The sequence below is a fragment of the Carassius auratus genome, chromosome 9 (assembly GCF_003368295.1).
Source record: "Carassius auratus strain Wakin chromosome 9, ASM336829v1, whole genome shotgun sequence".
In the NCBI taxonomy this organism is placed as follows: Eukaryota; Metazoa; Chordata; class Actinopteri; order Cypriniformes; family Cyprinidae; genus Carassius; species Carassius auratus.
Genome location: NC_039251.1, coordinates 34,488,062 through 34,514,261, shown reverse-complemented (window position 1 = coordinate 34,514,261; position 26,200 = coordinate 34,488,062). Strand labels below are relative to the sequence as shown.

Below are 26,200 nucleotides of genomic sequence, written 5' to 3'. Positions count from 1 at the left end.
ACAAACAGTGAAAGAACAGACACGAGAGCATCACTGGCACATGCTCCGTCACACTCAGCAGCACATGGACAGATGATGCAAGCTTAGATTGCCTCTCAGATCATATGCAAGAGCAACACACTGAGCTTCATCTGACCCCAAAAGATCTGATGCTGTTGTGATGATGTGTCAGGGTGAGGAAAAACAGGCACAGTGGTTGCAGTGGCTTCTAATAAGCATAATAAACTTAAAACCATCCAAATGTGGAATAAAGTGTCTACATGGAAGGCATCACTAAAACTATTGCTCAAACCTTGTATAGTCAGATCACTAACTTTAATAAACTTTGCAATCTGTCCATGCATGATTCATGTTTAACACGTGAAGGGGGAATATACATTTACCGTTCTGTGAAGCGTACACCGCATGAAAAGCTTTTTCAGTTTGAAATCATATTAGGTAAAGATCTTCGTTTGGCATGCTATGTATACTTTTGTTATGATCTGGGGTTAAATATTACATAATAAAATATACAACTAGAAACTATAAATGATTAAACTTATTAAAGCTGCAGTAGGTAACTTTTGTAAAAAATATTTTTTTACATATTTGTTAAACCTGTCATTATGTCCTGACAGTAGAATATGAGACAGATAATCTGTGTATAAATCAAGCTCCTCTGGCTCCTCCCAGTGTCCTATTGCCATTTGCAGAAACTCCATCGCTCCCGGTAAAAAATAACCAATCAGAGCTGCGGTCCGTAACTTTGTTTGTGTTAAAAATGTAGAAAAATTAACATAATAAGCGAGTACACCATGAATCCATTTTCCAAACCGTGTTTTTAGCTTGTCCTGAATCACTAGGGTGCACCTATAATAAGTGTTTATATTCGGACTATTTTAGATTGCTTCGGGGGTACCACGGCGGAGTAACCCAGTACCTTTGTGATTCTTCATAGACATAAACAGAGAGAAGTAGTTCCGGCTACGATGTTCTTCTGCAAGACGCAAGCATTTCTGTTTATTAACCGCTAGAGCATCAAAAGTTCCCTACTGCAGCTTTAAATAAACACACGATTCAAGCACTTTAATGACAGATGATATGTAATCAGTGCATGATAGTAATGATAGTCCTGGTCACCCTTTACATCGCGCTGAAAAGGCAGGAAACATGTATGTACTGTATAAGTTGATTTGTACAGTACATCAACAGACTTAAGAGTCAGTCCTCACTCGTGTGCACATCTTACGGAGATTTGTTAAAGTCTGGACGAGTAATGTACAGTATAGTAGGCAGAGTCCAGTCTGGATGCAGGTGTGCTTGATTAGGGTTAGAGCTGCCCTCTGCAGAGGAACAGGTTTGGACAGCCGGTCTAACAGCCTGAAGGAGCAGGTCTGCTGGAGCTAGTGTGTGTGTGTGTGTGTGTGTGTGTGTGTGTGACGTGTTCACCTCACCCTCTCTCTTCCAGCGCAGTCTGCGGATGGATGCGGCGGTGATGGTGCAGCGGGAGACCCGTCTGATGCTGGGAGTGACCTCCACCTGCAGGACCTTCCTCCCCTGAGATCCGTCCGGAGCGCTGCCAGGCAGGGAGCTCTTCATGGCATTGCCCAGCTAAACACAGACAGAGAGCGGTGAACAGTGTGATGAGCTGCAGACTCATCCACAGACAGCAGAGGCATCTGAATCTGAACCGCACCAGCAGAGGCTCTGAGTACAGCTCCAGCTGAGCTCTGTACAGGATATCATCCAAAGCCTCTCTCCCAGCATCCCACTCGCCGTTATATCTGCACAACACACACACATACTAGTAGATCACCACAGAAAACAGCGTATCCCGTCAAATGCCCAAACAATCATGCAAATTCACTTAGAACTCAATTCTAATCACAACAGACTTGCATCAAGATCATTTCAACAGTTATATTCTTTCTAATGTAAAAAAAACACATATTCTCATAACTGTGATTCACTGAAATATATTTGTATTTTGGATATTTCACTATTTTAGTAATTTCCAGTTCCTAATATTGCCATCCTCCCTGTAGTCCAGTATTTAATAATGGTATGCAAGTGCAAGCATCACTGTGGAGGACTTGGACATGGCATCACACTCACATGGCGTGATAGACAGCAGCCAGCATCTGCACCATGAACTGAGGCTCCAGCAGCACACGCACACAGGAAGAGGTCCAGGCCTTCAGCTGCTGACGGGGAAAGCCGCTCACGCACAGCCTGCACACACACACACACACGCGCGCACGCGCACACACACACACACACACACACACACACACACACGCACACGCACACACACACACACACATGCATGCACGCACACAAGGATACATCAAACATCTCTTTCTCTTCTTCAAATTCTGCTGCTTCACTTCTTTTGGGTGATTGATATTTACCCCCGAAACCCGATTGGACTAGTTTTTTTAGAAGCAATTGGGCAGATTTTGTTGTGAACACCTGGTAAGTCTGTTCATATTATTATTTTGTGCATGCGGATCAGTTCAGAACCATGATGTGATACACAGGAAATCTGATATCTAAAACAACAATGTGAATTGAGCACTAAGGCTCGCAGAGGGAACGTAGCCTGAGCTGTTTTGAACTGAGATGTAGATGGCTGTGGGTTTGTGAGATCTCACCGCGAGCTCATCCTGCAGACGGCCCGGTGTGATGAGCGAGGCATGTAGACCACCAGCGAGTTATAGCACAGCATCAGGAAACACAGCACCTCAAACCTGCAGACACACAACCACACACGTCACCTGCACCGCCAGTGTGCATCAGCAGGACAGTCTGATTGATCCTTCCTTTGGGACATTTAACTGAGACAATGACCTGTTCTGGGCAGTGAAGGCTTCTCTCTGCGGGTGCAGGCCGCTGTAGATCACTCGGATTAGGTCGTGCTGACAGAGAGCACCCTCAGTCAAAGCCATGGAGCCCAGACTGGACGGCTGAACACACACACACACACACACACACACACACACACAGTGACACTGAACAGAGGTTAGGGACAACACACAGATGCTACTGTTAGCACATCTATACAACAGTGGCTCTTTTCCCGGTTTCTGGAGCAGCTCAGCACCGCACATTTCTCCTGTCACTCTCTCAAACACATGCCTCATTAGAGAGAAATCTCTAACATTTGTCCTGCTGAGGATCTCCAGCACCACTAAAGCAGCCATTACATACAGATCGCCAGTGGTTGATATACCAAACTGAGCTGAACTGTGTTAAGTCAGTTTTCTGTAAAGTTTTGTAACGATTCGTATTGTAAAAAGCGCTATACAAATAAACTTGAATTGAATTGAAATTGAATGACCCCCAACTCTACTTCTCATTCCAGCCAGATGACCCGACGCATTTCAGTCTGTCTGAGGGACATTTCTAGCTGGATGAATGACCATCACCTTCAGCTTAACCTTACAAAGACTGAACTCCTGGTGATTCCAGCTTACCCATTGATTCATCACAACTTCTCTATACAGCTGGGTTCATCAACCATAACTCCTTCAAGGACAGCCAGAAACCTAGGAGTTGTGATGGATCATCAGTTAAGCTTCACAGACCACATTGCTACAACCACCCGGTCCTGCAGGTTTGCCTTATACAACATTAGGAAGATTAGACCCTTCCTTTCAGAGCAAGCCACACAACTTCTTGTCCAAGCTCTTGTTCTCTCCAGACTGGACTATTGTAATGCTCTCCTGGCTCTTCCTGCATGTACTGTCAAGCCTCTACAAATGATCCAGAATGCAGCAGCGAGGGTTGTCTTCAATGAGCCAAAAAAAGCTCATGTTACTCCTCTCCTCATCAGGTTACACTGGCTACCAGTTGCCGCTCGCATCAAATTCAAGGTACTGATGCTTGTCTACAAGACAACCACTGGCACGGCACCAACTTACCTAAACTCACTGGTTAAATCTTATGTGCCCTCCAGAAGTTTGCGCTCTGCAAGTGAACAACGCCCCAAAGAAATTCAAAATCACTCTCACTGACCTTCAGTCTTTACTCATTTTCAAGACACATCTTAAGACTCATCTTTTTCACCTGCACTTAACCAAGTAATACTAGCACTTTTCCTTTTGGTGTCTTTCATATTTATTAAAAAAAAAAAAAAAAACCTGGCTATGCGTTCTGTACTAGACTAACTGAGACATGTCATGGCACTTGTATTCTGTTGTTGTTCTCTTGTTGACCTGACTGCTTCTATTGTTTACAATAGAAGAATAATTTGATTAAGAAAAAAAAAAAAAAGATTTAACTCTGTATGCCAATTACAGAACATCCTGAAATTGCTCAAATCAACTGCGGGCGGCAGATCCTTTTCCTATTTGGCGCCTAAACTCTGAAATAACCTACCTAACATTGTTCGGGAGGCAGACACACTCTTGCAGTTTAAATCTAGATTAAAGACCCATCTCTTTAACCTGGCATACACATAACATACTAATATGCTTTTAATATCCAAATCCGTTAAAGGATTTTTAGGCTGCATTAATTAGGTAAACTGGAACAGGAAACACTTCACATAACACCGTACTTTCTACATCACTAGAAGAATGGCATCTACGCTAATATTTGTCTGTTTCTCTCTTGTTCCGAGGTCACCGTGGCCACCAGATCCAGTCTGTGTCCAGATCAGAGGGTCACTGCAGTCACCCGGATCCAGTACGTATCCAGACCAGATGGTGGATCAGCACCTAGAAAGGACCTCTACTGCCCTGAAAGACAGCGGAGACCAGGACAACTAGAGCCCAGATACAGATCCCCTGTAAAGACCTTGTCTCAGAGGACCACCAGGACAAGACCACAGGAAACAGATGATTCTTCTGCACAATCTGACTTTGCTGCAGTCTGGAATTGAACTACTGGTTTCGTCTGGTCAGAGGAGAACTGACCCCAACTGAGCCTGGTTTCTCCCAAGGTTTTTTTTTTCCATTCTGTCACCGATGGAGTTTCGGTTCCTTGCCGCTGTCGCCTCTGGCTTGCTTAGTTGGGGTCACTTCATCTACAGCGATATCATTGACTTGATTGCAAATAAATGATGACATCATTGAATTCAATGATGAACTGCCTTTAACTATCATTTTGCATTATTGACACACTGTTTTCCTAATGAATGTTGTTCAGTTGCTTTGACGCAATGTATTTTGTTTAAAGCGCTATATAAATAAAGGTGACTTGACACTGTGCTCGGGAGCCTTATCAACAGATCTTGCCTTATTCACCACAATGCAGTAAGAACCTCTCGTTTCTTCCCAAACACTCAAGTGTTTTCCCAGGCTGTTTGACACGAGCCCTTTAAAACCCTTCTCTCCACTTCTGCACTAAAATCTGCAATCCTGATCAGCAGTGTTTACTGGAATATTTCTGAAGCTGGGAAATACAACAACGAACCTGCCAAACTGAGAAAATGCACTTTGACATTACTGTTTCAGACCATGATGTTTAATTCATGCAAAATACACAATAAAGATGACGTGCATATATTACGTCAAGAATAACTGACCACATGCTGTTGAATTATTGAGAAATAATGTAAGGACTGTGCACTTCTCACTGTGAGCACATTACTACTCGGAGTGCATTACTGTTCAATGGATCAGAGTAACTTATGATGCACTTCCCGTTTTCTTCTGATGTTGAGTGGCTGAGGAGTATAAGGTCACCTCACTGTACTGTCGGTTTCTGCAAACGCTTATTGCATTTATAGAAGGAACTAGTTTATTGGCAATGGTCACTGTTTGGGGACCCATGTGAGAATCATTCCTGATGTTTGTGACCTTACTAACACAATTGATTTATTATTAATGCTGAAAATTAAAGGAAAAGCCGTTGTTTGGTTTTGGCCTTTCTCCTAAAAGAATTAGGGTCGCTCCAGTGGAAGCACTCTCTTCTTCTGAACCACTGATCCGTAGTATCTGAGCGCTGGCCCGTGAAGCCTCTGATGTCAGGACAGGTGACACCATCCAGCACTCCTGACCCTCCCCTTCTTTAGGAAGAGCATGATCAGGGCTTTATTTCATGTTGATGGAACGTGTCTCAAGTGCCAGATCGAGCACAGGAGCCTGTGGAGTGGATTCAGTAGAGGTTTCCCTCAGTCCTGAGTGCTTCTGAAGTAACTCCACAAGCAATCAGCAATCACTTGGCTTTATTCCTTTCCTCAATTATTGGTTTTTCATCAATAATGCATGACAAATACTTCATTAAAGAGGTTACTGAGGAGCCTGCTGACATTAGAAATACATCATCTGATATTCAGATGGTGTCCATTTTACAGCGAGCTGCAAAAAAAAAAATGTTTTTTTTTAACTTTAATGAAGTTAAAACTCTTTTTAAGTTCCCTATAAGTAATTCATAGAGCATCATGAATATGAAGAAATGCAAATTTATAGATGCACATAAACAAGAAGTTTTCATTGTTAGTTTATTAATACATAGTTATAATCAAGCTATTACACTAAAAAACGCTGGGTTGTTTTTTCAACCCAACTGCTGGGTTGAGGCCGTTGGATAGGACTTTGGGATGTTTTAACCCAAGTTTGGGTTGAAAATAACTCTCTTTTTTAACCCAGCGTGGCTGGGTTGAGGACGCGGACGTGAAGGAGAGCACGCACGTCACGTCAAAATCGTACGTCTCCAGTGCGAGCAGCCGCCATTTTCTCAGCGTGAAAGAAGCGAGAAGCGAGTAAAAGACTATGGTAAGTAAATATTCAAAATGTAAAGTTATCTTTTATTGTTTAACCGGTTGTATGAAAGGCGGAAACAAAGGAGCTTAACGTTATATATATATAAAAAAACGGACGCGGTTTTCGCCTCAGACACGGAGGTCTTAACTGCCTCATGTAACGTTACTGAACGGAGGATGTACTTTTAATATAACGTCTGTGAATGTATTTTGTCATATTTACATAAGATTTTACATTATCTGTTCTCTTTGAGGCGTTAACAGACGGTTATGGTCACGGTTACGCTCATGTGAATTTGTCTTTTTTTTCGCGGTTAAACTGAATGTATGTTTGTCTCCTAAAGGAAACGGCATTGTGTAGTAAAGACTAGCATAATTATTTAGAGGCTGTTGAAGTGGTAACTGTTAAAAGTATGTTTTACATGTAATGTTTCAGACTTGTCCAGCTCCTGTCTTCATTGTCCTCGCGCTGAGAGTTAAAGACACAGAAGCTGTTTGTGTGAGGAGTCACAGACCTGTGTGAGGATGAGGAGGAGGTGTTCTTCTGAAGAGAGGGACAGACGGTTTAAGGAGAGTAAACTTCAGAATAACATCAAGTTATCTTTATTTTTACTAAGACTAAAATAATGTGTGTGTTTTTTAGATGTTGAAATCCAGAGACAACATAACTTCATTCTTTTGAGACTGATGTAAGTTAAATTATTATTACTTTTTTTTTTTAGAAAATTTATGTTTCTATTGTGTCCTGCCTGTTAACTTCACATTTTGATGCAAAAACAGTGTGATTTTATATATATATATATATATGTCTGTATGTGTGTATGTATATGTATGTATATATATGTATATATATGTTAATATTTTATTGAAACCATTGATGTCCCTCTTTGCAGAACTCAAACTAACTGGAGTTAAGGACACACAAGTCTGCTTGTGTGAGGAAGTGGTTTTCTCAGCTTCTTCTGAAGAGAGGGAAAGATCGTTTAAGGCAAGTAAACTTCATAATTTCATGTTATCAGTTGTTGTTTTTTTACTAAGAGTAAAATAATGTTTGTTTTTTGTTTTTGTAGATGTTAAAAGCAAGAGACATGGGAGAGCATCATTCCTTTGAGATTTTATGTAAGTTATTTTTAGAAAATAAATTTTTCTGTTGTCTCCTGCCGGTTTACTTCACATTTTGATGCAACAACAGTGTGATTACGTGCTCATTTCATTAAGACCATTGATGTCTGTGTTTTTTATTGCAGAACTCAAACCAACTTTGGAGTTGTCTGATTTGGAGAGTCATTATTCTTGGTCTTCGCTCTTAGAGGTAAAGTTCACACAAAAAATCATTTACTTGCCCTCAAGTCATTCCAAACCTATAAGACTTTTGTCTGTCTTTACAACATAAATTAATATATTTTTAGTTTTCTCATAATATTTGTTAATCCATTTATAGTTTGGGTAATCAGTATTTTCAAGCTTCATAAATATAGAGTTATTGTAGAAGTAAATTCTGATATTTATATATGAATACATCTTAAATTATATGATAGCAAACATGTATGTTCAAAATAAAATACTGGTCTCCCAGACCAGCAATGGAGGCCACAAAAAGAGAATATTAAATATATTCATACGTTTTCCAAAAAATTAGCAGATTTTGTATGAGTCTGGAAAAACATGAGGAGAGTAAATTATGAACATTTTAATTATTTGGTGAACTAACGGTTTGAAGAGCAGCCCTCCATGTACATGAATATTGTGAGGTATGTGAATGTCATGTCTGTTTTAATGTTTCAGTAAAGAAGCTTTCTGAAAGCAATATTTATTCAAACAATATCGCCTGTCCTCACACTAGTGCTGCCATTATAGCATTCTGGAGCGCTGTGGTGGACTGAGACATTAAACAACCGCACAAAGTGTTGAAACTTTAAAACCGATTATTTACCTATCCTTACGGATGTGAATACACCTCTACCTGAAAATGGATAGTTTAATTAAATGTTTAATTTTTTCAAATGTGTTTCTCTTAGGCCACTGATGAAGAGCAGGCGGTGACTGGGATGAATGCTGGTCAGAGAGGAGAATCTTCTTTCCCCTAAACAGCACTGGTTTTAAAGGAGGACGCTGCCCTGGATGATGTAGATGTCACATGCTGTGCTGATGGGGTTTCTTCATGATAACATCAGTTATGCTAAAGAGATCATGAACACTGACCGTGATATATGATCTGTATTCATGGACTATGAAACAAACTGTAAGTGTATAATTTGTTAAAAAAAAAAGTTAAATGCTTTTTCTGTGTTTAGTAGAAGAGTTTACACTCTGTCATTCATACACCTGCTCACATTCTTTCACACACACACACACACACACACACATGCGTCTGTTAAGTGTTAGAATATCAAAGTTAATGTTGTGATTTATTTGTGTACTGTCATGCCAGAATAGTTGGAAAAAAACCTAACTAATTGTAAATTTATTGTATGTGTTTTCATATATTTTTATACAATATATACAATTGAACAAAGTCCAATTTGATCTTAAGTTATATTCATCAAATGTTCAATGCTTTGTTTATGAACTCTGTAGCTGTTAATGCCATCCTTTTCTGCATTTCTTCTAACATGTTACTTTTTGACTTTTCTCTTGTTTTTAATAAATATTTTCCTTTTGATAATTATTATTTGTGTGTAAAAGTGATATTTAAAATGAACAACATTTGTAGGTTTAATGCCTAGCTCAATTTGGGTTAATTTTAACGTAGAAATGCATTGTTTCCCCACATGGCTGCACTCTGCGAGTTTATGTTCTGCCAGCAGGAGGCGCTAAGAGCGGGAGAGGTAGGTTTCTCCGGTAACGGCTGCAGAGCGGTGCTGCGCTCACAAACGCTGCCTTATCAAGCACATGCGAAATGATATTGAACATTTTCTAAATACAGTAGTTTTCCTTCTGAAATACAGTGATAAAAAACACCCGCTCTGGTTTTTTAAACCCTGCAATAAAGTCATTTTAAACCATAAAAAAGGCAACCCAGCAGGCTGGGTTAAATATGATAACCCAACTGGTTGGGTTAAAATAACCCAGCGCTGGGTTCGTCCCTTTTTGACCCAGCGCTGGGTTGTCAAAATAACCCAAATTGGGTTGTTTTCAACCCAGCAGTTTTTAGAGTGTAATGTAAAGACACCTGTACAAGTTAACACTAACCAATATCAAGTGATGCTATATACAGATCGTGCTCACTGTTAGTTCATAATAACTAATGCACTAATTAATGTGACCGAATGCTCTTAAACTATGAGAAGACTTAGACTCCTAGCACCAAACAGACTCGAATTATACCCAGCATTCCTATGTCTGTCCTGTTTACTCAAAGAAACAAGCTCATTTCACACAGACATGGCTGAAAACTCATTGCACTTAGAAGAAATGCTATGTGAATTCAAACTGTCAGTAAATAAGAGTAAATGTTGAACTGATTTGTTAACTCATGTATTTTAGCACAGGATTAATATGCAGGAGATCTGCACTTGTTTCATGTGCTGTCCCACTTTTCTTTACTGAGCTCAAATGAAATAAGTTCACAGTACTCATAAATACTGCTTTGTAAATATAGATGTAAGGTTGCCCCAAATTAAACTTGTGTTGAACAGTGTGTCAGCCATTTGCAATTATATGCAGTTAAATGTAGTAGTTACAGTAATATATTCCAGTGGATGTTCTGTGTGTGACTGTGGTATGAAGAGAGGAACATCCTTCAGTTCTGAGGTTTAACAGGAGGTGTAAATGTGAGCGGTTTACCTCATGATATATGGATGGTTTGGACAGGGACGGGATCAGGAATGATAACAGCTTGCCATTTCCATCTTTATCCACGATTTCCTGCGAAATAAACAATAATGGGTGTTACATAATCAGATTGTCTTGAGTGTTTTTTTCTTTTTTTCTTAAAAGTTTGTTTCATTCAATTTGTTGGTATCAATATTACATTAAATTAACAACAGTTGCATTTTGCCATTTAAAAAAAAAGCTATCAATATAACAGGGGTTTGCTCTTTTCAGATGAAAGTAAACTTAGCATTTCATTTGGAAACTAAAGTTGCAAGCAGCGTTAAAAGGGCCCTCGCACCCGGGCTCACCGTTACCCAATGGCTGCTGGGAAACAGATTTTAAAGTGGTTAATGTTGGATAAATGCACCAGATTCCCTTATATGTGCCAAACTTCCTGCTGCCAGTGGGTGGTGCTATGACTATAACTGGATATTGATGTAGATGTCCTCAGACCAGGACTCTTACCAAACATGTGAAGTTTGGGGCAGATTGGACATTGCATGTTTAAGTTAGTGTAAAACAATGAATTACCTGTTGGCAGCAGGAGATGTTATATTTACAATCGAATATTGACCTTTAGTTATGCTCAGGCCAGAACTCTTATAAAAAGTATGAAGTTTGGGGCAGATTGGGCATTGTATGCAAGGGTTAGAACAACTTCCTGTTTCATAGTATAAATATCAAGCTGTAGCACTTACTAAGTGTTGCTTGCATTTTTGGGAATATTTCTAGCATGTTAAGCACACAATGGTATATTTTACTGCGTTGCTAATAGTGCATAACAGTGTAAAACATGTCACTTCCTGTTGCCTGTAGGTGGCACTATAAGTATGTAATAATAAAAACTTCATAATAATCGGGAAGGAGGAGGCGGGAACCGGCGGACAATTAAGAGAGACTTCAATAATAAAATAAACACAAAACAGTGCGACATCCCCTCGCGGACGACTGTCGCGCACAAATAAAAACCAAACACAAAATAAAACCCAGGCCTGGTCCTCTCTCGTCCTTCACTGTTGCTGCTCCTCTTTTATATCCCTCTATCTCCTCCGTGGGACGCGAGACCAGTGAGTAGAGCAGGTGTCGCTCGTTTCCCAATCACTCCACCAGCCTCGCTCCGTTCCCATGGCTCTCAGCCCTGCCCCACTCTTCACAAAGTATAATCAAATATTAATATGCAGATATCTTCAGGTGACGACTCTAAACAAACTTGTGAAGTTTGGGGCAGATCGGACATTGTTTGCCTGAGTTACAGGCTTCCCCATTCACTGCATTAGTAACATGCCTTAGCGCTTAGCTAAGTGTTGCTAGCATGTTTTAGCCAGAGTATTTAGCACTTGCTGAAACTTTTTAATATGTTGCCAGGAGTCCATAACAGTATTAAAAAAGACACTTCCTGTTGCCAGCAGGTGGTGCTATGACTACAACCGAATACAGGCATGTTGATGTGTTCAGGACAGGACTCCTATCAAACATCTCAAGTGTGGCGCAGATCAGATATTGCTTGCCTGAGTTACAGAAACTTCCTCTTTTATAGTATTAATAGCATGCTCTAGCAAACAGTAAATCTTGTTAGCATGTTTGAGAATATTTCTAACATGTTTAGCACACAATGACATATTTTTTGTTTGCTAGTGTTAGTTGCTGTTATTTACTGTTGGGTTTTGTACCAAGATACTTTTTTGTAGGTAATGGTGTGTTATAAATGTGAACCGATTTTCATGCATGTATGTGAAACGTAGCTCGAGGTGCACTCCGTTGAAATTTAACAGGTGACGCTATCAAGCCTTTTTGCCACACCCACTTCTGAAACCTATATAAGATGTACATTTTCACCAGTTTTAATGCGTGTGCAAAGTTTTGGAGCATGTTTAAGCCCTCAAAAATGTGATTCATTTCAAAGAAAAAAAAAGAGGAAAAAAGCGGAAGAATAAAAATAAACAGCAATTCCTATAGGGTCCCCGCACCACCTGTGCTCGGTCTGGAGTCTGGAGGAAGACTGGAGAGGCACAGAATCCAAAGTCCAGTGGGAAGTTTCTGAAGTCAGTGATGATTTGGGTGCTGTGATGTCTGCTGGTGTGCTGCTGGCACCTCAGGGTTGTGTTAGTTCACCAGTTCTGTTCACTCTTTATACTAATGACTGTACTAATAGTCTTCCGGGAAACCTGTTTTTAAAATTTTCTGACGACACTGCCATTCTCAGTTTGCTTCACCAGAATTCAGACCCATCACTGTATTTTTCAGAGGTTAAACAATTTGTTAGGTGGTGTGACGAGAACAATCTCACCATTAACATTTATAAAACTGAGGAGATGGTGTTTGACCCTCGGTCGGTGGGGGATCATACCCCCTTGTCTATTCATAGGAAGGAGATCAAACAGGTCACCTCATACAGGTATCTGGGTATCCACCTGGATAACCTTTTAAGCTGGAGGGACCATGTATATTATGTTTGTTCCCGTTTACAGCAAAGACTGTATTTTTTTATGCAGATTAAGATGTGTTTATATTCTGTCAAGCTGTGATGGAGAGTGTTATTAGGTATGGGATGAACCCATGGTTCGGCAATCTCTCCACACAGTCTAAGTCAAAGTTGCAGTGCCTGGTACAGACTGCTATGAAGGTTTTGGGGAGGACTGAAAAGTTCTCCCTTCAGTCCATCTCAGAGCAATCTGTACTTAGGCAGGTGCGGAGAGTATTGCTGGACCCGTCCCACATCCTCAATATAGAATATGAGCTCTTGCCTTCTGGCAGAAGATAAAGAATACCTAAAACTAAGCTGAATCGTTTTAAATTTTCCTTCGTACCATCAAAATTTTAAATCAAAATTTTAATTAGAGTTGTATGATTTGCAAAAGATAGGTCTAAGAAGTGTGCAATAACTTGGTGTGTTTATGTGTATATGTATATATATATATATATATATATATATATATATATATATATATATATATATATATATATATATATATATATATATATATAATCTATTTTTTTTTCTGTAATGGCAGCTGCTTTTATGCACTATGCATTTTTGAGTCCATGACAAATTTCCCCTAGGGGACAATAAAGTATATTCTATTCTATTCTATTCTATTCATCAGCCAGTCTACGAGGTAGTTGAGGATAGAGACACCTTGTTCCCTGAGAGGAGCCAGGGCTCCCTCCGCAACTTTCGTATAGACGCGGGGAGACAGGGCTAACCTGAATGGAAGAACCTTGTTCTGAAATGCCTGCCCCTCGAAAGCAAGCCGAAGAAACGGTCTGTGTTGAGGAAGAATGGAGACATGAAAGTATGTGTCCTTCAGATCGATTGCTGCAAACCAATCCAACGGACGAATGCATTCGAAAATGTGCTTGGGCGTTAGCATCTTGAATGGGAGTCTGTGCAGAGCTCGGTTCTAGGCACGCAAGTCCAGGATTGGCCTTAACCCACCTGTTTTCTTGGTTACTATGAAGTAAGGGCTGTAAAAGCCGGACTACATGTCGGCTGGAGTGACCGGCTCTATCAATCCCTTTGCCAGCAGGGTCATGACCTCTGCGCGCATGACAGCTCCGGATGAGCTAGCGGGACGGACTGGGAAGCTCTAGCCAGGGGGGCGCCCTCAGTGACGGGCATCCTGGGAGACCGGGAAGTTGAGGAGCTGAGCCCGATCAGACTCCCTTATGTTTGCCAGGTTCAGCCATAGGTGGCGCTCCTGGACCACCAAAGTGGACATCACCTGACCCAAGGAGCACGCCTCCTGCAAAAACCCGTGTCAGCACTGCCCCTGTACAGCTGCTTGAGCAGCTTCGCCTGGTATACCTGAAGGGAGGCCATGGCGTGCAGGGTAGAAGCGGCCTGGTCCGCAGCTCTGTAAGCCTGGGCCACAAGCGTGGATGAGTACTTACAGGCCTTGGAGGGCAGCTTGGGACCACCAAGCCATGCAGAGGCGCTCTGTGGACACAGTTGCATCGCAACACTACGCTCCACTTTACTTATAAAGCCCTGAATGGTTTAGTACCTTAGTATTTGAATGAGCTCCTTTTACATTATACTCCTCTATGTCCACTACATTCTCAAAACTCAGGCAATTTGGTAATACCTAGAATATCAAAATCAACTGCGGGCGGCAGATCCTTTTCCTATATGGCGCCTAAACTCTGGAATAACCTACCCAACATTGTTCCAGATCCAGTCTGTATCCAGATCAGAGGGTCACTGCAGTCACCTGGATCCAGTACGTATCCAGACCAGATGGTGGATAAGTACCTAGAAAGGACCTCTACAGCCCTGAAAGACAGCGGAGACCAGGACAACTAGAGCCCAAATACAGATCCCCCGTAAAGACCTTGTATCAGAGGACCACCAGGACAAGACCACAGGAAACAGATGATTCTTCTGCACAATCTGACTTTGCTGCAGTCTGGAATTGAACTACTGGTTTCGTCTGGTCAGAGGAGAACTGACCCCAACTGAGCCTGGTTTCTCCCAAGGTTTTTTTCTCCATTCTGTCACCGATGGAGTTTCGGTTCCTTGCCGCTGTCACCTCTAGCTTGCATAGTTGGGGTCACTTCATCTACAGCGATATCGTTGACTTGATTGCAAATAAATGCACAGACACTATTTAACTGAACAGAGATGACATCACTGAATTCAATGATGAACTGCCTTTAACTGTCATTTTGCATTATTGACACACTGTTTTCCTAATGAATGTTGTTCAGTTGCTTTGACGCAATGCATTTTGTTTAAAGCGCTAAATAAATAAAGGTGACTTGACTTAACTTGACTGGGGGAATCCCAGCATACCCCTTGGCCGTTCCGCTATCTAGGGCAGTGTAGGTGGAGAAAGTACCAGAATGGTTTCAGGCAGTTAAAGATGCCTTCCATGAACTGGTCCCTTCCTGGTGCACTTCCGGAAAGAAAGGAACCAGAGGGGGTTGTTGGCAGTCAACACGAGCAGCCCCCAGGAACCAATCATCCAGCCTCGAGTGCTCGGGACAGGGTGGAGGATTCTTCACTGCCCAGGAAAGCACAGCCATCAGCTTGGGATCGGACTCGGACAACCCTGGCACTCCAGAGGGAGGCAACGCAGCCGATTTCTCATCTGCCGAGGACTCAAGCCCGCCTTGTGATGCGGAGATCGACATAAGGTCCTCCTCCCGAGCCCCAAATGAGATGTCAGGAGCCTGAGAGGGTACAGCAAACTCATCTGGAAACTCAACCGACTGTGGCGTTTGTGAGGGGGTTATGGCATGAGGAGGCTGGCTCATCGGGGAAGTCCACACGGTAACCCTCAAATCACCCTGGCCACCAGCCGAAGTAGCCCTCTTATGAGAAGAGGAGTTAGAACGGGGTGTGGCAGAGGGGACTCAATCAGTGATGCACGGGTCAATGTATAAACAACTCACACCCGACCAATGTTTTCAACTAACCCGCACGCAACTCGGACAGAAAAAAAAATAAAATAAAAGTAAATGCGTCGCCACTTTATATATTATAATTACTTAAATAGGCTTTATCCTACAGCATAATAAGCGTTATGACCGCACACATAAGGCTTGCCACAAAGTACCGGTTAAAGTAATGATTATGCATGTGTCTAAATTAGCAAGGAGACATTTAATTGTTTAGTAATAAACTGTTGTTTTCTGTGTCGCTGCTAAGATTTTTTTCTGTGGTACTCACATGCACCATGTCGCTTCACGTCGTATTCTCCACCATGTCCCGCAGAAAAAAGCTCTCTCTGCTTCGTCATCTACATGTCTTAATCAAGAGTATGCCGCGGTCCATTCGCTATTAAATTTGCATATCCGAGTATTTATTAGGCAGGGTCGAATGAAAAAGTGGGATGGATGCTCAATTTGCGTGAGGCGGGACAAATGGTAAAATTGCTATAAAGTTATATTTCAAAATTGTGTATAGTACTATATAAAATAAACCACAAGACATAGCAGGTGTAGTGTTCCTAGTGTTTTGGTGTTCAGATTAGTTTTTCAAATGCCTGCTTTAATCTTTAGTACTAAATGTTCACACTGCCATTTTTGTAAGTAATCATATCAGATCCATTCATTCTGTTTATTGGTTCTTTTAATAATGATAATGGTCAGCATTACAGCATGAGACAGTTGCTGACATTGTGGAGCAAAATGATGGCAAAATGAAGAGGATGGCTCTCCTGCTGAGGCACACAGCAGAAGATACACTGTTGTTCAGAATTCCATGTGTGGATTAATGAGTGAATTCAGTCAGTTGTGGACAATTCTGCACTTTGTGTGTGATTTTACATGTCGCGTACTCCGTTACGAAAGAAACTTGAAATACGACCTGATTATACAGGTCAAGACACATTTCCATAGATCAGATTTGAATTGAATTTCAGACCTTATATCTATGTAGGATGTAGTGACATTGATTATCACTACTGGGATGTATAGCCTAGTGCCAGTTCTACCAGGAAGTGACGATTTTGTTCTCTTTTGACTCGTTGGATGGAAACGGTGCTTATTCGCAAATGTTTTATGCAGTATTTAAATTTTCAATTTTGTGCATAAGTAAAAATTTGCAACTTTGGATGGAAACCTGGTTACTGTGTTTCTAACCCTGCTCAATCAGTGGCCACCTGCACATGATTGCATTACTCCTATTAAGCTTCATGACAAAAGCATACAAACTTGCTATGAGGTTGTGTCAGGTTCAGTACGTCATCTCACCTAAAGATATATTTTATGAAGAGATGATAATAAACTTTGTGACTCTGGAATGGTTTTTGTGTGGAATTTGGTTTAGGTTAGATTTTGGTTTTAGCTCATATCACCAGCAAACTTACACTCATTTACATCCTTCTCTTCACTCTCTGAGGCAGAAGTCTCAAAACTCATCCTTTCTAATCGACAATATTTAACTCAATATTTACAACTTGCCCGCTTGATCCTATTCCATCTCATCTCCTTCAAGCCATTTCTCCTGCAGTTGTACCTGCACTCACTCACATCATCAACACTTCCCTCCACACTGGTGTTTTTCCCTCATCATTTAGACAGGCACGTATAACTCCACTAATTAAGAAACCCAACCTCAACCCATCTCTTTTAGAGAACTACAGACCAGTTTCCCTTCTTCCTTTTATTGCAAAAACACTTGAACGAGCTGTGTTCAAACAAGTCCCTACATTTCTCACACACAACAATCTCCTTGACAGCAACCAATCTGGCTTCAGAAGTGGACATTCAGCTGAGATGGCTTTGCTCTCAGTTATTGAAGCTCTAAGACTGGCAAGAGCAGAATCCAAATCTTCAGTACTTATCCTGCTTGAACTGTTCGCTGCTTTTGACATGGTTAACCACCAGATCCTCCTATCAACCTTACTGGCAAATGGCATCTCAGGAACCACACTTCAATGGTTTGAGTCTTACCTATCAGATAGGTCCTTCAAAGTATCTTGGAGAGGTGAGGTGTCCAAGTCTCAACATCTAACTACTGGGGTGCCTCAGGGCTCAGTTCTTGGACCACTTCTCTTCTCTGTCTACATGGCATCATTAGGTTTTGTCATTCAGAAACATGGCTTTTCATACCACTGCTATGCTGATGACACTCAACTCTTCCTCTAATTCCATCCTGATGATCCGACGGTAGCTATTCGCATCTCAACTTGTCTAACAGACATTTCTTCCTGGATGATGGACCATCACCTTCAACACAACCTTGCCAAGACAGAACTGCTTGTGATTCCAGCAAACCCATCGTTTCATCACAATTTCACCATCAAGTTAGGCACATCAACCATAACTCCTTCAAAAACAGCTAGAAGCTTTGGAGTTATGATTGATGATCAGCTGACTTTCTCAGACCACATTGCTAAAACTGTCTGATCCTGCAGATTTGCTTTATTCAACATCAAGAAGATCAAGCCCTTTCTTTCAGAACATGCTGCACAACTCCTTGTTCAAGCTCTTGTTCTGTCCAGGCTGGACTATTGCAATGCTCTCTTGGCAGGTTTTCCAGCCAATTCTATCAAACCTTTACAATTCATTCAGAACGCGGCAGCAAGATTAATTTTTATGAGCCAAAAAGAATACACATCACACCTCTGTTTATCAATTTGCACTGGCTTCCAATAGCTGCTCGCATAAAATTCAAGGCATTGATGTTTGCCTACAAAACTACCACTGGCTCTGCACCCATTTACCTAAATTTGTTACTTCAGACTTATGTGCCTCTAGAAGCTTGCGTTCTGCAAGTGACCGTCGCTTGATTGTTCATCCCAAAGAAGCACAAAGTCACTTTTACGGACTTTTAAATTAAATATTCCCTTCTGGTGGAATGAACTCCCCAACTCAATCCGAGCAGCTGAGTCCTTAGCCATCTTCAAGAATCGGCTTAAAACACATCTCTTCCATCTTTATTTGACCCTCTAACTTTAAGGGCCCTATCTTGCACTCAGCGCAATTGACTTTGTACACCGACGCATATGTCATTCCTATTTTGCACCCGCGCAAAGCGCGCTTTTCCCTCCACAGAAGCACGTCGCTAAACTAGTGAATGAACTTGCGCTCCCTGGGCGGTTCAGCGCAAAAAAGGAGGCGTGTTCCGGCGCAAACAATCCCTGGTGCTATTTTGCTGTTGCATTAAACAATTGCGCCACTGACCAGAAAAAACCTAGTCTAAAGTCAGTGGCGCGTTGCGCGTTGTTCATTATGCTATTTTAAGGGCGCATGCTTGACCATAATGTATAGCGTGCACAACGCGCATACACTTTGCTCATGTAATCTACATAGATGCAATAGTTATTTTTGCAAATCATAAATTGTTACACTAAAAAAATCTTAACACATGAGATGACAGAAATCATTGTGGTGTATTTTGGGTGGGTTTCTCCCATCCCCATACAACACAACTTCTCTGTCTTTCACTGCTCTTACAAGAACATCAGTCTCCTCGGCTGTGAACCGCTCCTGGCGTGCGCCTGGTAAATACGCCATAATAATAGCAATCCATAATGGAACTTGCGCACCTGCTTTTAAAGGGAATGTTGGATAACGCTCTGATTGGTTTATTTCACGTTACGCCCAAACCACACCTATGAATAATGAAGCTGCTTCAGACCAACCCACTTTAGATTTGCGCCGGGCGCAAGAGCCATTTATCCCGCCGGGAAAATAGCAACAGCGCCGAGACCCGCCCACAAACTTACTTGCGCTTCGCGCTTTGACACTTGCGTTTCAGATCGTTAAAATAGGGCCCTAACACTCACTATTCTAATTCTATTCTTTAAAAAATCTAACTACCTTTCTAATCTTTTTGTATTCTATTTTCTTTTCATTTATTATGCAATTGTATATGTATGTGTGTGTATGTGCAAAGACCTCTAACTAGCTTGCTCTATCCTTTTTTTTTTTTTTTTTTTAATTAAAATTTTTTTTTGATTCTATCGGTTTTCTTTTTATTTATTATATGATTTAAAATCCCATGCTACGTGTACTGTGTTAACCTAACTGAGACTTGTTATAGCACTTATATATCATTGCTTTTTTGTTGTTGTTTTTGATTGCTTCCACTGTCTTCATCTGTAAGTCGCTTTGGATAAAAGCGTCTGCTAAATGAATAAATGTAATAAATGTAAAGTAAATAAATTACAAAGGTTTAATTGGCATCTTTATTTCAAAGGACCCAACCGACCACAACCCGAATATCATGGTTTTGCAGCGTAGTGTCACAAACAGAATGAGGCGATCCACCAGAAAAAAAGAATGAATGAAAGATTGGCGAAAGATAGTTTATTTGAATTTGGCGCTCACTCGTGACACGCTCTGACGCACCTGTCAGCTGATGGAGGCGGAGCTTATAGCGATCGCCTTTTCCTTTGTTTGTTTTGTTTTTACATAGAGTGTTTTTTTTATGTTGAATTAGAATGTATCTGCATGATTACCATCTGTTTGAGTGCAAATCAGCCCAAATCAGCTCGCTATTACTGTATGATCACGGCTATCAAAGTCTATATGAATAGAGAGAGTGGATTATTTACTCTATGGCACATTTGTGTTATTACCATCTGTATAAGTGGCCATCAGCATATCAGCACTTATTTGCATCGTAATTCATTGTAAATGCTGCATTTCAAGCAATCTCAGGATGTTCTGTAATTGGCAAACAAAGTTAAATCTTTTTTTTTATTTTTCTTATTATTCTTATTTTTCTTACTCAAATTATTCTTATTGTATTTTTCTAGTGCTCAAATAAATCACTTATATGATGTCTAAGTTTCTTTCTAGTGTTTTATAATTGAAAAAAACTATGCACTGGTATGTTTACTGACTAAATAGTTTGTAGAAGCCTTCAATACTATTGGGAAATATATTTTCTTATATTTGGGGGGTGGAGGGTGTAGACCGTCTCAGAAAAATATTTGCATAATATACATATTTGTCTCATTTTTCATTATATTTTATTCAGATTTGAAATAAAAACTGAAGAGACATGTGGCTTTCAACCCATTACTTTTCTAGATTGCTCCAGGACTCATTTCATGTATTTTTATATAAAATAAAACAAATATTTAAGTGTGGTAAAAAAAAAATTCAAGGCACTTCATTGTCTATAACTTTTAATATTTTTGAGCATTATCAAATCTGGTTGATAAAAAGTAAAGCCCAAAGGGTCTTATTTCCAAAGACACCAAAATTATGCATGTAACACACTGAAGTAGGAAACTATTACAATTATAAGTTAGGTAGAGCACTTTCTGCTGTGAGTCCCATAATGGAGGGTGCTGGCTAACAGGTTAAAGGCGCGTCTAATGAGGAGATTTCGAGCACTGCTCATGACCAATTAGCTGGTTGCTTGTCGTAGTAATCAAATCAAAACTCTGAAATGCCGTTTTTTCCCGAAGCATTGGGAACTTCTAATAACTCCCCACACTCCCAACTTCTCCTGATGATCTGCATGGTCACCTGTATGCTAATGTGTGTGTGTATATATTAGGGGTGTAACGGTTCACAAAATTCACGGTTCGGTTCGATACGATACACTGATGTCACGGTTCGGTTCGGTTCGGTTCGATACGTTTTAGATACAGCAAAATGTAAAAACATCTCAACTTTTCAGAATGCCGCAAGCGCACCGCGGGTCATGTGACAAGAACTAACCAATCAGCTTCATCCTTTCCCGTAACAACGTTGAGAGCTCAGCCAAGATGAAGGAACAGCTGATCATAGTTGTATATGGATTGCAATTTTGAAATAAATTCAGTAGCAGAGCTACTGCAAGCGATTTTTTAGAGCTGCAAATCCATTTATCCTTCGCTGAAATTTTCGCGTCTCATGGAGAGAGCACATCATTGTTGCTTAGCAAAGACAGACGCCTCAGGAGAAAGACGCGCTTAGCGTTTTCCATGCGTTTTTAGGCACGATATGTGAACGGCCCCTAAGGCGCTCGCTCACTCAGCACGCGCTGAAGGCTCGTTGCAAAATGTCTAATGCATTTAACAGACCAGAAATATAAGATCTGGTGTTTGGGTTGGATTCCCTGTAAGCTATAGTGTCTAAATGCTGCAGGGATAGTTTGCTGCGTGCATGTTTCTCCTTTTTTTCGTCTTTTCCCAGATAGTACTGACGCATATATCCCAGATATTCCCGCTGTTTTTTTTTTTTTTTTTGTTTTGTAATCCCGCTGGTGTACCCTGTCATGTTGCAGATGCGACATACCGTTGTTTATTTATCCACCACTCTCTTGCCATCACCATTATAGCTTAAAGGGAATCCAAAGTGCACCCAAACACCAGACCTGTTGGTTATTGGAGGATCTTCTCATTTCTAGTCTGTTAAACGCATTGGCTATTTTGCAACGAGCCTTCAGCGCGTACTGAGTGAGCGAGCGCCTGCTGAGTAGCCTAACATAAACATATAAGCTGGTGTTTTTTTCTTCTTCGGGAGTGTCAGGGGCGTTGCCTGTTACGTTGTTTGGGTTATTGGGCTACCTTGTTGAACGCATATCATTATATTTCTTTCTCTCTCTTTTTTTTTTTTTTTCAAATATAATTAATTACTCCAACGAACCGTTCGGTATACATAATGCGTACCGCGTACCGAACCGAAAGCGTCGTACCGAACGGTTCAATACGAATACGCGTATCGTTACACCCCTAGTATATATATATATATATATATATATATATATATATATATATATATATATATATATATATATATATATATATATATATATATATATATATATATGTGTGTGTTGTGTATTGTATATTACATACAATATTACATACAGTAGCCTATGTGTGCTATGTACGTATATGGGCACAACAAAAGGAGAGAAGCTAAAGAGCCCTAGCCCGATTTGTAAAAAAAATAAATAAAATAATAATAAAAAAAATAAAAGACCAGAAGGCCCAGAATAACACACTGCATCCACTGTTCATGTAACGCTGGGTTCTTGGGGAAGCTGAACACGGTAAACTTTCACTCACATCTAAAAATGCACTTATTTGGAGGCATTCTCGAATAAAACGATTTTAAAGTGCGTTGATGTGCACGGCCTCACTCTCCTCTGGTCAATGTGTGTGCACTGGGAGAAACGCTCATTTAAGGACTTCCGTTCTCATCTACGTCATTAGATCTACAATCGGAAAAAAAAAAACAGCAAAAAATTATACCAACTCGGAAGTAAGATTTTCAGCACAGAAATTCTCAGTTATTCTTCTTAATTATTGTTTACAACTTTGGCCATGTTTAGCATGAGAATCCATCTCTTTAACACTGTGAACAACTCTGATTAATAATTAATGCTAGAAAGCCTATGCATTTGGCAACTATTTTTTAAAATAAACCTTTATATTTAATTCATTTCAATTAAAATTTATTTTAACACTCATCTTGGGTGAGGGGGCAGGATAGTCTAGTGTTAGAAACAGAAGACAACGCATTAGTTTTGAACTCTTCTCATTTTAATTTTTTAATGTAGAGAGTGTTTTAACTTTTCAAATGATAACCTACCAACAATGCAAATATTATTTATTTTATATTTTAGAATAAGTACTCCACAATATAAATGTATTAGAATGAGTACAGTACATTATTATATTTGGCCTTTAAAACAAGACACAAACAATCTGAATACCTGGTGGGAGTGCCCAATGTAAACATTAAACATATGCTATTACCTATACTGTACTGTGGTACAGTTATGGAGGCCCTTCATCATGCAGAGGTCAACTGCTTGCTCTGCCAATAGTTAGAAATGGCCATTTATGCAGTAGCCCCATAGTATGCAGTGTTTCATAAACAGCTGTTTTACTAAATTCTAAAAAGGTGCAGTGCAGTCATGTATCGTGACTTTGCTGGTGATACACAGCCCTACTGATGACAATCTAAACTGGATTTTATTAATTGGAAATGTATTGGGTAAACCAATTAAGAGGGAACTGCGATAATCTTATTCGAAAGTAATGAAGGCATGAATAATTGTTTCAGTATCTTTACAACTGAGGGAGGACCAAAGATGAGAAACAGAGTTGAAATGAGGAAATGTCCTTGCTAATATGGGCTATAAAATTGAGCAAAGTGTCAAATGTCAATCTCAAATTTCAGACAGTTGGCGAAGGCCTAACCAAAGTAGATATAAGATGTTTGTGGCCAACTAAAAGATTTAGCTTTGTCAGGATTTAGTTTCAAAAAGTTAGATGCCCTCCTTTTCTTCAGACTATGAATACAGCTGTTTATGGAAGAATATGGCAAAAAGAGAATGGGAGTTAATATAGATTTGTGCATCTACATACGGATGGAAATGTAAGCCATGCTCCTGAATAATCTCACCTATGTGTAGCAAACAGATTTAAAAAAGAAGTGGCCCAAGAACTGAGCCTTGGGGAACACCTTTGGAAACAGTTCAGGATTTTTGCTTAATAACTGAATTAAACTGTTTGCTAATGCTAACACAGGACTTCAGCCAATGGAAAGCACTGCTGGAATGCCAATGGGGATAAAGGAGAAGCAGCATCAAAGTTTTCAATAAAAACACAACGGACCAGTTATAACTGGTACGGAGTATGCTAATTACAGAAGGTCATTTACCAGCTTTAATAAAGCAGCTTCACTATTGTGTAGTTGGCAGTAGTGTTGCTTTAGTCAACGAAAATTAAGACTAAATATGGTCGTTAATGAACCTTGTTGTAACGTAAATGCTGGTCATGTGACGATCAATTAAATGTATAATGCATTATTGTTGACAAATAAAAATTAGACTAAATGTGGTTTACAAAATATAAACTATGATAAAATATATCTTAATTTTCCTTGACCAAAACGAGACTAAACGAAATGTTTTCTTTGTCTCACACTTCAGGGGCTGCATCAGGTCGCACTGCGCAGATGCAAACGATGTCACTTCCTCAAGCCCCACTCAATGCATTATTTAGAGGATGACCACAAACAAAGTTAAGTCTGACACAAAGAAAGGGACCAATGTGTGTACTTCTAACATGTTTAGTTGGTAAAATAAATGTTTTAAATTCAAATCAGAGTGTCTTCCACTATATATATATATATATATATATATATATATATATATATATATATATATATTGCATATGTGTTGTTGGGGACATTTTCGTCGAATAGGGGGTAAAGTTGACACTTATTTTGGCCACAACTTTCTCTGTGTTTGAGCTAATGGAATGATTTTTGGTTTATTTTGACCCATAATTTGGGAAGGTTCTTTGAAATTTTTCAAAAACTCAACGGTACACTGTGGGCAAATTCATAACCCTTTCGTTATGTTCATGGATGAAAACATCCACTAAATTAAACTGATGTAAAAATGTATCAGATAATTTTATTTATTTTTTTCAATTTTTATTGCATAAATCTATTAATCAACTTCAGTCCTGATCAAAACTACCAAATGTAAAAAAAAAATCCAAGATTTTAACTCTTTAATTACCAAGTTCATAAATTATGTCACTGATTTGGGGGCGGAACACACACAAAAATGCATATTTTCATTTTAAAAAGTGATTGTGAACTGGATATTATTTTACCTTTTATAACAGTCTTGGGCATGTCAAAGATTAGTAGCAACATTGGCTTTGATGCATTTTTTTGTTTTGTGCAGCATTAGATTTTAATTTTTTCTCCCTCATTTGTTGTTGGTGGCTGTTTTTGTCCCATTGACTTCCATTATAACGACACAAAGCCATGACACCATATAATCATACATTCTTGATTGTTTGTGGCTTTCCCTGTTGGGAAGGGGTAAAATTTGTTATTTTTACAGTTGATCACTAGGTGGGACCATTAACCATTTAGATAGGCCTGTGCAAAAAAAGGCTTAGTTTCTGACTTGTATATGAAAATAATTCATTTTGTGTATTTTTTCCCCTCAAATCAGTGACATCATTTATAAACTTGGCAATTAAAGAGTTAAAATTGGATTTAAAAAAAACGTTTGGTAGTTTTGATCAGGACTGAAGTTGATTAATAGATTTATGCAAAAAAAAAAAATCTGAATCTGATAAATTTTACAGCAGTTTAATTGAGTAACGAAAGGGTAGTGAATTTGAACAATGCACAAGGGATATATTGGGTGGACGTAGAGACAAAAGTAATTAGGAAGGCTAGTTCTGACTGGATAATGTGAAGTATTTTGTATTGTTTTGTTATGTAGTGCTTGTTATTGTCTTTTGAATGTGTTTATGTGTTGCACAT

General features: G+C 39.8%; 1 protein-coding gene across 6 annotated transcripts in view; it reads right to left on the bottom strand.

Annotated features, from left to right (window-relative positions):
* Positions 1-26,200, bottom strand: part of LOC113109131 (protein FAM126B-like) — a 40,637-nt gene that overhangs the window by 8,382 nt on the left and 6,055 nt on the right. For 3 of the 6 annotated variants that reach the window (XM_026272697.1, XM_026272698.1, XM_026272700.1), the window contains 6 exons: positions 10,475-10,555; positions 2,830-2,990; positions 2,634-2,729; positions 2,095-2,211; positions 1,676-1,763; positions 1,434-1,590 (listed from right to left, as the gene is read on the bottom strand). In XM_026272697.1, the coding sequence (XP_026128482.1) occupies positions 1,434-1,590; positions 1,676-1,763; positions 2,095-2,211; positions 2,634-2,729; positions 2,830-2,990; positions 10,475-10,555 (700 nt within the window). The remainder of the gene's footprint in view (positions 1-1,433; positions 1,591-1,675; positions 1,764-2,094; positions 2,212-2,633; positions 2,730-2,829; positions 2,991-10,474; positions 10,556-26,200) is intronic. The other 3 variants (XM_026272699.1, XM_026272701.1, XM_026272702.1) reach the window with 1 other exon arrangement.